We start from the raw sequence: 14,863 nt of genomic DNA, 5'->3' as shown, positions 1-14,863 counted from the left end.
ACAAACCCCAGTGTGAACAATGAACTACTGCTGAGCTCCATGCTTAGGCCTTTAAACTGCAAACTATGAAGAGAAATGACTAGTCACACAGAGACTTCCCTGGTGGTCCAGTGGTTAAGACTCCACGCTCCCAATGCAGGGGCCCAGGTTCGATCCCTGGTCAGGGAACTAGATCCCACGTGCCTCAACAACGAGCCCAAATGCCACAACTAAAAAGGTCCCACATGCCACAACGAAGATCCCATGAGCCGCAACAAAGATCTTGCACGTGGCAACGAAGATCTCACGTGCTGCAACTAAGACCCAGTGCAGCCAAATAAATAAATAAATATTAAAAAAAAAAATTAGCCACACAAACTGGCACTAAACAGATACACATCAAAGTCATGAGGTAAATAAGAGTACAGGAGGGACTTAAGTAAATCAAAGTTATAACCCAGCCAAAGTTTCAAAACACCACTGACTCTTGAGAATGCAGAAGCTATGAAGGAAAAAACTAGAATAGAGGGTAAGAAAATTAGCTGGCACCAAATGAACCTAACCAGAACTATAATCACTATTTCAGAGCCACAGTAAAGCTTATTTCTAGAATGATCTGTAAAAGATGTGTTTCATGGTATCACAATTCCTAAAAGGAGGAATCCTATGAATCAAATGACCTCACTCCACTCTCAACCTCAGCTGACTAAACCAGCAGCAGACACCTGACCCAGAGGAAGTAACTCCATTACTGGCCAGCCAGAGACCTACGCATGACCCAACAAGAAAAGATGAGGAGGACATTTTTGATTCTTCTCGTTGGGGTTTGTAAATTGAGCCAGTTGGCTATGCAACATTTGGCCAGTTGGCTATGCAAAGGTAAGGTGAAAAGCAAGTAGAATCATGTGGTCAGATGGCCATCTGAGGTCTTGAGCATACTAAGCAAGGAGTAGCAAGGAGGATGGACACAGAGATGCAGAGGCAAAATGCCAGTGGTCCAGGAGATTGTGTGAGACAGAGGGGAGTACTGCCTCTGCCCCGACACCTTTCTAGGTCCTACTGTCTAGAGACCCAACTGTACAGCAATTCTTATTCTTAGATCACTTTGAAACCTTACAATAAATCCTTTCAATTTAGACTGATTTGGGGAAGTTTATAATCCTTGAAAATAAAAAGCACTCATTAGAATATTGTCCAAGGATGACAGATTACATTCATGCATTTAATATTTAATTACTGTTTCCTCTCCTCCATATATCTTGGAAGAATAGTCTGCACTCCCTGTTTCTACACCCTTACTTCCCAGCCAATCATTTCTCCCCATGACTCTCCTGAAACTGAACTAGGTATGACCTAACTGTTCCATTCAGTGGATACTTCTCAGTCCTTATTTGAATTGACGTCTCTCCAACATTCACACATGTCTAATACTTGCCTCCACTTGTCTCCTGAGTGCTGGACCTACATATTTCCACCTGCCTAGTGAACATCTCTGTTGGGATGTCCATACCTCTAGTTCACACTTGTCTTCCTCACCAAACCTGTTCTTCCTCCTCCCTCTATTCTTTACCTTAGTTCCTTCCACCCAGACTACTCACAAGTCACTAAGTCCTATTAATTCTCCTAACTTTCTTGAAAATCTGTTTTTTCTCTAGCCCCAAAGCCATTGTCTGATTCAAGCTTTCATCATCCCCTGGATTAACAACAAGAGATGCAGAAATTCTGATTCAATGGAGGGACTTGGGAATTTTTTTTTCTTTTTTTTTTAAGGATTCCAAATGATTCTAATGTGCAACAATTTTAGGAACTAAAACATTATTACTTTCTAGCTGGTCTCTCCCTTTATGGAGCCATCCTCTCTACACAGCTACCAAGTCAACATGTATTACTGAAAATACACCAAGTATCAAACATTAATGTAGGTCCGACACACTAAGGAAGAAAAACAAAATCCCCACCCTAAGGGAGCTCAGTCTAGCAGTGGAGAAGTCAAGTATCACAAAAACAGTGGAATAAGTTTTGCAGAGATCTATATACTAAGTGTTTTAGTATACTGAGCTACTACACACTAAGTGTTTATTGAATGCTGATACTGTGGTGAGTCTTCATGAACATTATTTCATTTAATCCTCCTACAATACTGTAAAGTACATATTATGCTCAATTTACAGATAAAACAGCTGGGTCTCAAAGAGCTTGAAATTTTGCAAAAGATCTCACGCTCATGAATAGAGGAGGCCAGGGCTTAAATGATGGTCTAATTCCAAAAGCCCATTCTCTTAATTAGTATGGGGTGCTTTGGGAGAAAGAAAAAATAGCAAGCAACTAACTCCTAGTATCCCCTAAACTGAGCAGTGTGGACAAGTAATGGTAGGGCACTCACAGCAGAATAAAGAGCTTCTATGGAGATGTGAAGGGATGAGAGATCAGGGGAAGTTGTGGGAAACACAGTTAGTGAGGATGGCAAGGTCAGTGAATGTACAGAGGTACGTGGAGATGAGCCTGAAATGGAATCTTTTTTCCCAAGGAACCAGAGCAGTATCGGCCTTGCATGCCAAGGTAAAGAGTCTGGACATCTCCTATGGGCGCTGAGTTGTCACCAACAGATTTTAGACAGAAGACTGATTCACCTGATACACTTTTTATAAGGATTATAAGGGGAAAATATTTTTGGAGGGTTTTCCTTATTACAAATTTGATTATTTAAAAACCTTCCGTGGCTCCATATTGTTTACTGTATAAAGTCCAAAATCCTTTCCAGTCTCATCTCATAACTATCCCCATCCACATGCGAAAATATTCACAATTCCCCTATGCTGTGCTAGGCTGCTTCAGGTTTTTGCATTTGCCCGGTCACTGTCTGTAAAAATGCCTTCTCTCCCTTGTTCCTCCTTGCCTGAGTCTGTTCAGCTTCTGTAAGGCCTTTAACAATCTCCATTCCATCTCTCTCCCTCCTCCTTTCACCACAGAATTAGTTACTTTTTCTTTTGCGCTCACATTCTTCCTCTGTATATCTATTGACACATCACACTGCTTTGTAATTATTTAAGTATCTGTCTCCCCCATTAAATCTCTGCCAGCCCAGCACAGTAATGAGCACAGAATGTTCAACAGTATGACAAATGACTTTCTACACACACACACACACACACACACACACACACACACACAAAGTTAAAAAAAAAAAGATAACAAGGGAGTGATAAGAAAAGCATTCCTTGAAGAAATCTGAAGTATGTAATAACAAAAAACCAACATTAGCAGCAAATAACATTTATAGAGTTTACTGTGTGTCAGATACAGCTGTAAACCCTTCACATGTATTAATTCATTTAATCCTCACAACAACTCTATGAGAAAGGTACTATTATTATGACTATTTTAATGAGCCACAGAGAAGTCAAGTTACTTGCTCAAAGCTACCCAGCTAGTAAATAGGGTGCAGATGCCACCCCAGGCAGTCTGGCTCCAGAGTTCAGGTTCTTTTTTGTTCGTTGTTTTTTTCAGAGTTCAGGTTTTTTACCAATAATTATACTGGGTTGGCCAAAAGGTTCATTCGGTTTTTTCCATAAGATGGCTCTAGTGGCACTCAGTCATCTTTAACTTCATTCAGAACAATTTTGTTAGACTATATGTGACAGCCGTCATATCAGCATGCATTTAAAAAAAACTTATCAAAATCAGTGAATTTGGGCTTCCCTGGTGGCACAGTGGTTGAGAGTCTGCCTGCCGATGCAGGGGACACGAGTTCGTGCCCCAGTCCGGGAGGATCCCACGTGCCGCGGAGCCTGCGCGTCCGGAGCCTGTGCTCCACAACGGGAGAGGCCACAATAGTGAGAGGCCCGAGTAACGCAAAAAAAAAACAAAAAAAAAACAAAATCAGTGAATTTTTGTGTAGCCACTTTAATGTTGAAGATGGAAGGAAAAAAAGCAACATTTCGGCATATTATGCTTTATTATTTCAAGAAAGGTAAAAACGCAACCGAAATGCAAAAAGAAAGATTTGTGCAGTGTATGGAGAAGGTACTGTGACTGACTGAACATGTCAAAAGTGGTTTGCAAAGTTTTGTGCTGGAGATTTATCACTGGACGATGCTCAGGGTCAGGTACACCAGTTGAAGCGATTTGATAGCAATCAAATAGAGAAATTAACTGAGAACAATCAACATTATACCATGCGGGAGATAGCCGACATACTCAAAAGACATACTCAAAATATCCAAACCAAGCGTTGAAAATCATTTGCACCAGCTTGGTTATCTTAATCGCTTTGATGTTTGGGTTCACATAAGTTAAGGGGAAAAAACCTTCTTGACAGTATTTCCACAAGCCATTCTCTACTTAAATGTAATGAAAACGTTCCGTTTTTTAAAACAAATTGTGATGGGCGATGAAAAGTGGATACCGTACAATAATGTGCAACGGAAGAGATCGTGGGGAAGAGAAATGCAACACCACCAACCACACCAAAGGCCAGTCTTCATCCAAAGAAGGTGATGTTGTGTATATGGTGGGATTGGAAGGGAGTCCTCTATTATGAGCTCCTTCCAGAAAACCAAACAATTAATTCCAACATGTACTGCTCCTAATTAGACCAACTGAAAGCAGCACTCGACAAAAAGCGTCCAGAATTAGTCAACAGAAAACGCGTAATATTCCATCAGGATAACTCAAGACCACGTTTCTTTGATGACCAGGCAAAAACTGTTACAGCTTGGCTGGGAAGTTCTGATTCATCCACCGTGTTCACCAGACATTGCACCTTTGGATTTCCATTTAGGTCTTTACAAAATTCTCTTAATGGAAAAAATTTCAATTCCGTGGAAGACTGTAAAAGATACCTGGAACAGTTCTTTGCTCAAAAAGATAAAAAGTTTTGGGAAGATGGAATTATGAAGTTGCCTGAAAAATGGCAGGAAGTAGTGGAACAAAAGGGTGAATATGTTATTCAATAAAGTTCTTGGTGAAAATGAAAAACGTGTCTTTTATTTTTACTTAAAAACCGAAGGCACTTTTTGGCCAACTCAATACTATCTCTTTAGCTCAAGCAAAAGACACCAGTATAAGGATACAGTTCTAGCCTTGGTTCTTTTATATCTTAATCTCTTTTTTGTTCTTAACACACTAAAAATAAATCTACACAGTAAGAAAAAATTCCACTTCTTAAAATTCGCTTCAATAAATGAGTAATAATTTCATCAAACTTAAATGTGTAAATAATCTGGGACGCCTTCCCTAACATCTTAGTTTAGATCAGGGCCCTCTTGCTGTACGCTCTTGGGGCTCCCTGTGCTTTCCTTCCTAACATTCACCCAAGGATGTGACCATATACTTATGTGATCCTTTCAACAGTTGCTCTGTCCTCCCCTGGATACTCAGCTCCACAGGGGTTCATGTCTATTTTACTCATCAATGCAGCTTCAGCATATAGTAGACCCATAATAGATGTTTGAGAAGTAGATATGTCCAAAAGGTCTTCCCTATTCATCACTTTTTTCTGCTCATGTTGCCATCATCATAATGCAAATCATAATTACTTAGTGCCAAAAATATTAAAATAAATCTCATCTGATCTCTGCCTTTATTCTCCTATGGTTTTATACATCTCATGCAACACTGACAAATTAATCTTCCTAAAACATTCCTTCACTCGTTCAAAAAATATTAACTCCTACTATGTGCCTAAAGGAAACCAGAACGTCACACCAAAATATGTCACTTTGGCATATTGATTATTTTTAATTAAAGGCATTTAAGAAACAGCAGGTACAAGAAGAACATTCTGGGGACTTCCCTGGTGATGCAGTGGTTACGAATCTGCCTGCCAATGCAGGGGACTCGGGTTCGAGCCCTGGTCTGGGAAGATCCCACATGCCGCAGCAACTAAGCCTGCGAGCCACAACTACTGAGCCTGCGTGCCAGAACTACTAAAGCCCGAGCACCTAGAGTCCCTGCTCCACAACAAGCCAACGCAATGAGAAGTGCGCGCACCGCAACGAAGAAGAGTAGCCCCCACTGGCTGCAACTACAGAAAAGCCCGCAGGCAGCAACGAAGACCCAACACAGCCAAAAAAAAAAAAAAGGACATTCTGACCCTTCTTTTACTTTCTGAAAGCAGGAGATAAAACTCCCGTGTGAAAGGGACCCTCACTATACCAGGAGTAAAGAAGACGTCCTCATCACTACAGCCAGAGAATTTAGGGCTGAGAAATCTGTACAAACAAATCTTGTTAAACTAACCCTTATCTTCCGCGTTACTTCTTCATCATTTACTACCTCAGCCCAAACCCCTTTGTCTTGTCAATTCTTCACAAATCTTGTTTCTCTGTCTAAAAGTTGTAAACACTTCCTGCTCTGGTCCCTTCACGTCTTCATTCTCTTGTGAAGGCTCCCATGTACATGTAAAAATTTAATAAAATTTGTATGCTTCTCTGCTGTTAATCTGTCCTAGACAGTCTAATTCTTAGGCCCAGCCAGAGACCCAAAGAGGGTAGAGGAGAATTTTCCTCCCCTACATACCAAATATATTTCACTGCTTAATAAAATCCTATTAATTTCCTAACGCCTATAGAATAAAATTCAAAATGTCAGATTTGTCTATTGAAAGAAATAAATAAGAAGGAAAACTACCCCAGACCTTGGTCTCTAATACCATTCCCCCCTAAAAGAAACAGGGCTCCTCAGAGAAATGGCTAGTTTCAGCGCTGGGAAAGGGTAGGTAAAGGATAAGGTTGGAATACCTTACTACGCCAGAAAGTAAGGAAGAGTTCAAAAAAATGATAGGGGCATGACAAAAGGACACTGGAGCCACCTGAAGGGACTCCCACTGTTCAAATCTGGGACAATTTGAACACCAAAATAATTAAGTACAGTGATGAGTTATAGGCCATTTTTATAAAAATGAACTTACGAGTCCATACCAACAGGAAAGGAAGGAAGGTAGGTAAGGGTGGGGGGCAGCGGGGGGGGAGGGGGGAGGGAGAGATGTGAGGCAAGGGAGGGAGGGGAAATCCAAGAACCAATTGGTAAAGGTGCAGGAGTTCTAGAGTAGGAAAATCATCATCTTGCAGTCATTATGGTGAAGACTAGATTAAGCAAGAATCAACAATGGTAAATATAGGAGAAATTCTTGATAAAGAACAGGATATTTGCATAGTCTTATAAGTATCTGCCTATTTATTGCAAAGGAAGAAAAAATAATCATTATGATAAGGTCAAAAAATTGGGCTACACCTTGAACTTTGACAAGGTAATCAAAATTAACATCACCTATGAAGGACAAAAAGACATGGGCCTCCAGATGTAATAACCAGAGATGGACACAACAAATTCTAGGCCACATTTCAGCCAAGAATGCACAATCTCAATCTACTCACAATGAAACGTCAAACAACACAACATGAGGAACATTGTAAGGAAAAAAAAAAGCAGGAGGCGATCTGTATTCTTCAAAAATGTCATAAATTACAAAGAAATGCTATGGAAATGTTCCATATTAAAAGAAGCTAAAGCAACATGTCAACTACATATAATACCTAACCCTAACTGACCCTATACTGGTGAGGGGTAAATGCTACAAAGGACATTACCAGGTCAACTGAAAAAAAATGGAATTATGAATAGTAAATGGAATCAATGTAAATTTATGAAGTTGACAACTATACTGTAGTTATGTAAAAGAATATCCCTATTCTTCATTGAAGCATTCACAGGTGAAGAACTATAACTGATCCTCAAGTGATTCAGGAAAAATAAAGAAAAAGTACACACATACAGAGAGAGAAAAGAAAAAGGATAGGAGAACAAAGTGTTTAAATGATAAAGCAAATAGGGTAAAATGTTAATAAGTAAATTTAGATAAAGAGTATACAGCTGTTTCTTGTATTATTTTATTCTTGTAACTTTTTGTAAGCTTGAAATTGGTTCCAAAAAAATTAAAAATTATATATGTATTCAACTAGCCCTGCAATACAGTAGCCACCAACTATATGAGGCTGTTGAACAGTTAAAATATGGCCTGTCCAAAGTCAGATGTGCTGGGACTTCCCTGATGGTCCAGGGGTTAAGAATCCGTCTTGTAATGCAGGGGACGCTGGTTAGATCCCTGGTCAGGGAATTGGGATCCCACATACCGCAGGGCAACTAAGCCCGCGCACCACGACTAATAAGCCTGCGCGCCACAACTAGAGAGAAGCACACACACTGCAACAAAGAGCCCACGCACAGCAACGAAAGATCCCATGTGCCGCAACTAACACCCGATGCAGCCAATAAATAAATAAATAAATAATTTTTTTTAAAAATAACAAAGTCAGATGTGCTGTTAGTGCAAAATACACACCAGATTTCAAAAACTTACTATAAAAAAAAAACTCATCAATAATATTTAAGATATCTCAATAATTTTTCTATTGACTATATGTTCAAATATTTTAGATAGATTGGGTCAAAGGAAATATATTTTAAAAAGTAATTTCAAAAAAAAAAGTAATTTCACCTCTTTTCACTTTTTTAAAATGTGGCTACTAGAAGCTTTAAATTACATATGTGATTCCTATTTGCATTGGACTAGAGCTAGATGATCAAGAATCTCCACAATGAGGTGTCACACTATCTATAAGTTTCTCTCTCAATTTCTTTCTGCTCTAAACAGAGCTCTCTCTCTAAGTCACTTGGTTTTAAGCTACTCAAGGGTAAGGATCAGTTTTACTCACTGTTGTACCTCCAGTATCTAGCACATATCCAGTGTTATAAACATTTGTTTATTGAAAGGCAATATGCAAGCAAAGGCAGGAGGGAGGGCAGGAAGAATGAAATCATTCCCACCTCTGAGTCTTTGTTTATACTGTAACTCCTTCCTAGAATAAAAGTAACTCTCTTCCTCTCCTAATCACCTTTTCAAAACCCCATCTCTTGCCCATTTTCTCCAAGGAGACACTTCACTCTAACAGGTTCATTCTGTCTGACTGGTCCTCCTCTGTATTACTACAGCCTTCACTGTCTATATAATTTACTTTGGCACTTAATCATATAAGTTCCCTGAGAGAGAGGTCAGATCTCGTATTTTTCCCGTATCTTCCACAATGACTGGCATAGTGCTAACCATATGAGTTGAGTGGTGGAGGAAAGGGCAACAAGGTGCTAAAAAAAGGAAATGGATTGAGTTGGGAAAACTTGGCTCTAGTCTCAGCTTTGACATCTAACTGTGTTGCCTTAGATAAATCACTCAATCTCTCACTTCCTACTTCCTCATTTTTAAAATCAGAGAGACTCGTTACCCATAAAAGAAGCCTTCTATTTCCACAATTCTAGAATTAAACCCATTTTTTTCTTTAACAATCTTATTGATATATACCAATAAAAGGAAATCTAATACACTTAAGGATCTTAGAAATAGCAAAGAAGTTTATAAACTGCCTAAAGTACTAAATGCTGATGTCTTTCTAGCCATGAAGCACTTTAAATCCCCATTTCTCTTCAAAGTCTATTAAGTAAAATAATCAATACATACATATTGGAGCTACCCCAATTTTTTTTTTTCAGATTCTTATAAGCCTCAAAGAAACACCTTTTAGTTGCTAATGGAAAAAAGAAAAAGAACCAGAAACTAAATTTTCTATAAAGTACCCTAGGACCTTATCGGTGATGTTCAAAGATGCTGAGTTACAATTGATTATAAGCACATTGTCTGTTTCTTCTTTCAAAAATGCTACTTACAGGACATTATTCAGGGACTTCCCTGGTGGCACAGTGGTTAAGAATCCGACTGCCAATGCAGGGGACAGAGGTTCAAGCCCTGGTCCAGGAAGACCCCACATGCCGCGGAGCAACTAAGCCCGTATGCCACAACTACTGAAGCCCAAGCACCTAGAGCCCGTGCTCCGCAACAAAGAGAAGCCACCGCAATGAGAAGCCCCCGCACCACAACGAAGAGTAGCCCCCGCTCTCAGCGACTAGAGAGAAAGCCCATGCGCAGCAATGAAGACCCAACGCAGCCAAAAATAGATAAATAAATTTATTTTAAAAATATAAAAAATAAAGGACGCTATTCAGAAGAAAATTACAACAGGTAAAATGAAAAGGTCATGTGAAAACAGAATGCTAAAGGTATGCGACTTAATTTCAAAGCATGAAGACCATTTCAAACAAATCTCTAAATCAGCAAACTTAGTTTTAATTTTATATCTTATGACCTCTGCTGAGAAATAAGATTATCAGGGTGGAGTAAAATAAAATGGTTGCCATGTTACATAATTTAAAGATTCAAGTCATACTTGTTAGTAAATAGCACCTGTGGAGTTCATACTAGTAATACAAATTAGAAGATTTCTTTAAGGCTTTATCCAAATACCCCTATTAAATGCTGAGCATTAACAGTGACCCATCTGTAAGAGCCAAACTCCTCCCAGGTGGCTCTAGGTCCTCTCCTGATCTGGTCTGAGCTACCTTTGCAGCCTCACCTCCCACCAATCCCTGCATATCATTTCACTCCCTAAACTTAAATGTTCACATTCCCCTTAATATTACTTGCCCCATTTTACGACTTCTTGTCTAGGCATTTGCGGTTCCCTCAGGCCAACCCGCCCTCCACTCTTCTGAGCTGCAAATATGCCCTACTCCCAGAAGCTTTTCCTGATTGCCCCAAAACCCTCCCACAAAGTGGCCCCCAGGCACTATTCATTCTATTACAAAGAACTGCCATTATTTTTAAATGTCCACTTCCCCAACCAGCTGTGAGTCCTAAAAGGCGGGCCCATATCTTATTTAACTGGTTCCCAGCCCCTAGCAGATGCTTTGCATTTACTGACACTCAATATAAGGACATTGAAAAAAAGGAAGTTAAGTGGTTAACGATGAGAAACAATTCAAACTTTCCTATAAAAGAGTATATAAATTTAAGACAGTGGTCTCAACCAGGGCAATTTTGCCCCTAGGTGACATTTGGCAAAGTCTTCAGATATTTTTGGTTGTCACAAGATGGGGGAGGGGACTTGGGGGTGCTACTACATCTAGTGGGTAGAAGCCAGGGATGCTGCTCAATATCCTACAGTGCAAAGGACAGCCCCCAACAACCAAGAATTATCCAGTCACAAATACCAATAATTCCATGGTTAAAAAACTCAGTTGTCAACTGACTTATTCATGTGTGATGATTCCTTATCATACCTCAGCAATAACCAGAATAAATTCCAATTTTGTGGTTTCAGCTGAAACTTCTGTAGCCATCGATGTGTATGCACCAACACTCAAAATGATCTTTATATAATCATAACGCTTAACAACATTAAACCAAGAGTACTGGAAAGCAGTCCATATTTCTGAAAACTAATCTACAACTACTAGAAGCTACTCTTAAGTCAGTAAACACTTTATTTATAAACTATAAAGCAAACCACAGGTGAACTAATTTTCAGCTGTGGAATTATGCGACGGAAACACAATCTGAGGCATGAGGTAATCAGTCAGGTCTGACAAGAGAAAAAAATCTCTTAAGTAGTGGAAGTAAATCACGCTCAGGTGTCTTTAATGTTGAACACAGGAACTGATGACCAGAGTAAAGGGCATGCCCTCGCTACTGCCAATATCAGCGCTTATCAAGATTTCAAAAAACTCTGACAAAACATTGCAAAAAATCATCAAATGTCAATACAGGTGGAAGATACAGAAGTTAACTACTTCTCCCCCTGATATATGACCAAGTTCCACATGACTTGAACATTTCCCAAAGCTATGCAGGAGCAAGGACACTCCCTTTCTACACAGTGGATGACTCAACTCTCTTTGGTACATTCCTTGACTGCATGCTACAAGTTCACTAACTCCTCTTGCCCTTGGAACTAGTTATCCTACTCTCTCAGTAACCAACTAATGGGTTTGGCACCAACTTTTCAGTCATTTACATTTTGTTGCACCCCATCCGTCTCAAAAGGAAATTAAGGGGAAAAAAAAAAGCTAACCAAAACAAAAAATTGAGTAACAGTGACTCCTATAGAAAAGATTTTGTTATTCTAGGAACTGATTCCTAAACAAAACACCTACAGCTTTCCAGTGCTCTAATCTTTGTATCTTCACGCTTTTCCAGATTTGACATAGAGAGAGCACTGGCAGAAAGTAAAGGAGTGTACCGTTGGATTAAGCTGACAACGGATCTGTACTTGCATGGCTCAAACAAAAAGGTACCGGGCTGGGAGGGGAAAACGCATTTTTAAATGGGGGGGTGTGTGGGGTAGGGGAGTTGCCAACAGTGAGTAATAGCTTCCTTCGCAGCTGACTTTAGCCAGTTAAGTGTCGGTACAGCGACTGGGCCAACGTTAGGCCGGGTTTCACCACATTACCCTGCAGTGCTGCCCAGATGAGAATCCGCGTGAGGCAGGTGCGTGTCGGGTAAAGTTGCGGGGCACGCCGGGCGGGGCACTGGGGGAAGAGCCGAGCTAGCCTCCCGAGGTCTCCCACCCGGCGTGCTCCAGCCCGGCGGGCGGCTGGCCGGCCGGACCCGGGGGCACTAACTCTCCATTTTCACTGCCATTCCAGAATCTGGAAGGAACGCGCCGGCGCCACACCCTCCCGCCCGGCAGCCCGCTCGCACTGACAGCCCGCGCGGGTGCGGGGCCCGGGCCTGTGAGCCGGGGGCCGCGGAGTACCCGGCCTGCTGCCCTGCCGCCGCCCCGCCCGCCCCCTGCCCCCCCGAGGCCCGCCCCCAGAGCAGACGACCGAGGCCTAATCGCCGCCTGGGCTGCGGGGCCTAAAGGAAGGGGCCGGCGCTGAAGAGGGGGCGGCCACGCCGCCGCCGCCTCTGCTACTCAGCGAGGCGGCGGCTTCCGCGGCCCCGGGCTCCGGCTTTCCCGCTCACGTGCTCCTGAAAGACGGTTTCACTCTCTTACCCTCTGCAAAATCCTCCTTAACATGGTTTAAACACCACCCGGCGCCGCCCCGGTGACTCTCCAAACCTTCTGCGGGGCCACTCAGTACTCGGGGGTACGCGGGAGGGAGGGACTGAGCCAGGAAAGGACTGGGAGGAGGTCGGGGCGAGGCTGTAGCGGCGGCCGCTCGGGCTGCCCCGACTTCCCCAGAGGCGGCGAGAGGGAGCGCGCGCGAGCGAGCAAAGAGGTAGCCAGCGAGCGCCCGCCCGCCCGCCTGCCGGGCCGCCCCCGTAACTGACAGCTGGGCGGACCCGCCCGCCACCGCCCCGCCCTCCCGGCCTGTCCATCCGCGGGGGGCGGGGCTGGAAGGGGCCTGGCCCGCCCCTGCGGCCAATCGGAAGCGGCGGCGGCGTGGGCGGTTGCGTGACGGACAGGCGGCAGGACGCTGGCGCCGCCGCTCCTTCCGGCGGGCCGAGGGACAACGCGGGCGCCGAGCGCACGCCTGCGCTCTGTCAGAGGACGCGCCCGCGCGCAGACAGCGTACTCTCTAGGGGAACCTGGAGGGGGTCCCTGACCGCGACGCAAGAAGGGGTCTCTGGGTGGGTACCTGCGACGGCACCTCAGATTACTCTGTAAAATATGTCACTGTGACCCCGACCTTGGCCATTCCTGAACTGGATCCTCATTTCTGCTGGAAGCGCTTGGAAGCAAAGGAGAGAATCGCAGACACGATTAACTGGTCTGGTGGGCTTTTTTTCTCCCCTGGTCCAACCCCTGGCGCCTTTCCGTACTCCCTTCCTGCTTCTAATATCAGCCAAAGGGAAAGTAAAGAATCGGAAGAAAGGGTAGGAAGAAACTGGAATTTGAGTTGGTAAGAGAAGTTTGCGGTTGTCATCTTTGGACTATAGCAACAATAATGGACTGATGTCGCTAACATGTTGCACCATCTAAAGCCCACGCTTGGCCCATTCTCCTAGGGAATTTTAAATCCTCTTCTGACAATAGATGTATGAAGTGAATCTACCTTAATGCGTCTGTTTAATAGATTAAGAAAAAATAATGAGGTCACAGATAAACAGTGTGCCAAAACAAGGACGTGGACTTGGAAGTGGACTTGGACCTGACTTCCAGGCACGATGTTATTATTTAAACTCAAAAATCACAGCTGCGGAATCCTACCATTCTGCCAGTATTCACGAGCTAAGAGGTTCAACTTTACCCTGAGCGGGGGAAAGAGAAGCCTTTAATAATGTTTAAGTAGGAAAGGAGAGGAGGAGAATAATGCAACTAACCTTGCTGGGGGTGGGAGGGGAGGGTGGGGATCTGAAGTCTATCAAGCAATGAATGGAGCGCTTATCAGAAAATCCCCACAGATCTTCTGAAAAAAATGCAGCAAATCTTATTTTCAAATTACTTAATGTAAAAGTGTTTTGTAAAATGTAAATAAAGCATTATATGATGTAATATGTTGTTTCCATCCAAAACATGTCTGTTTTTTAATGTGTGTCATGTCTGTAGTGCAGCAAAACAGTCGTGCCTACAACTCATACATTATTAATCACTATTGATGATAGTGCACTTAAGTACTTCCAGGCAAACATAGCAAAGCACACACTTTTCCACCTTTCCAGACAGAGGTACTTTATTTTCAGACAGTATGGGAAATATTTTCACTGAAGCAGAGTAATAAAACTGTGACATAATAAATATATTGAATATATTTGGTCTCTGCCCCTGAGTGATAGGGTGATAAGAGCATCTTTTGGTGTAATGTTTGATCTACTGAGTGGTTGGGTGTCCCCAGATAGCTTTAGAGTGGGGGCTGAGTCATGATTAGAAGGTTGGAATTTTCTGGCCCACCTACTGGAGCCAAGAGGAACTTCAAGACTTAATCCCCATTGGCCAGTGATAGAATCAATCATGTCTATGTAATGGAACCTCCATAAAAACCCTAAATAACGAGGTTTGGGGAGCTTCCAGATTGAGGAACATCAAGATGCTGGGAGGAGGAAGTGTCTGGAGAG

At 42.5% G+C, this 14,863-nt stretch overlaps 1 protein-coding gene, 1 long non-coding RNA gene and 1 other non-coding gene across 10 annotated transcripts in view; 2 read left to right on the top strand and 1 right to left on the bottom strand.

Annotated features, from left to right (window-relative positions):
• The window catches only part of EEA1 (early endosome antigen 1), a 137,121-nt gene extending 123,555 nt beyond the window's left edge, over positions 1-13,566 (bottom strand). For 6 of the 8 annotated variants that reach the window (XR_012324266.1, XR_012324265.1, XR_012324264.1 and 3 more), the window contains exon 1: positions 12,861-13,563. Coding sequence is in view for 4 of the 8 variants with exons in the window: in XM_019952702.3 (XP_019808261.2) it covers positions 12,861-12,884 (24 nt within the window). In the remaining 4 variants the exon portion in view is untranslated. Of the gene's footprint in view, positions 1-12,860 lie in introns of all 8 variants that reach the window. The other 2 variants (XM_019952706.3, XM_019952705.3) reach the window with 2 other exon arrangements.
• On the top strand, positions 97-168 carry TRNAW-CCA (transfer RNA tryptophan (anticodon CCA)). The gene has a single exon. It is a non-coding gene; the product is annotated as a tRNA-Trp (tRNA).
• Positions 12,230-14,303, top strand: LOC109552978 (uncharacterized). Its single transcript, XR_002179941.2, has 2 exons — positions 12,230-12,352; positions 12,511-14,303. It is a non-coding gene; the product is annotated as an uncharacterized lncRNA (long non-coding RNA).
• The last annotated feature ends 560 nt before the right edge of the window (positions 14,304-14,863 follow it).

Source organism: Tursiops truncatus, chromosome 11, assembly GCF_011762595.2.
Source record: "Tursiops truncatus isolate mTurTru1 chromosome 11, mTurTru1.mat.Y, whole genome shotgun sequence".
NCBI classification, from domain to species: Eukaryota; Metazoa; Chordata; class Mammalia; order Artiodactyla; family Delphinidae; genus Tursiops; species Tursiops truncatus.
This window is presented reverse-complemented; position numbering and strand designations above follow the sequence as displayed.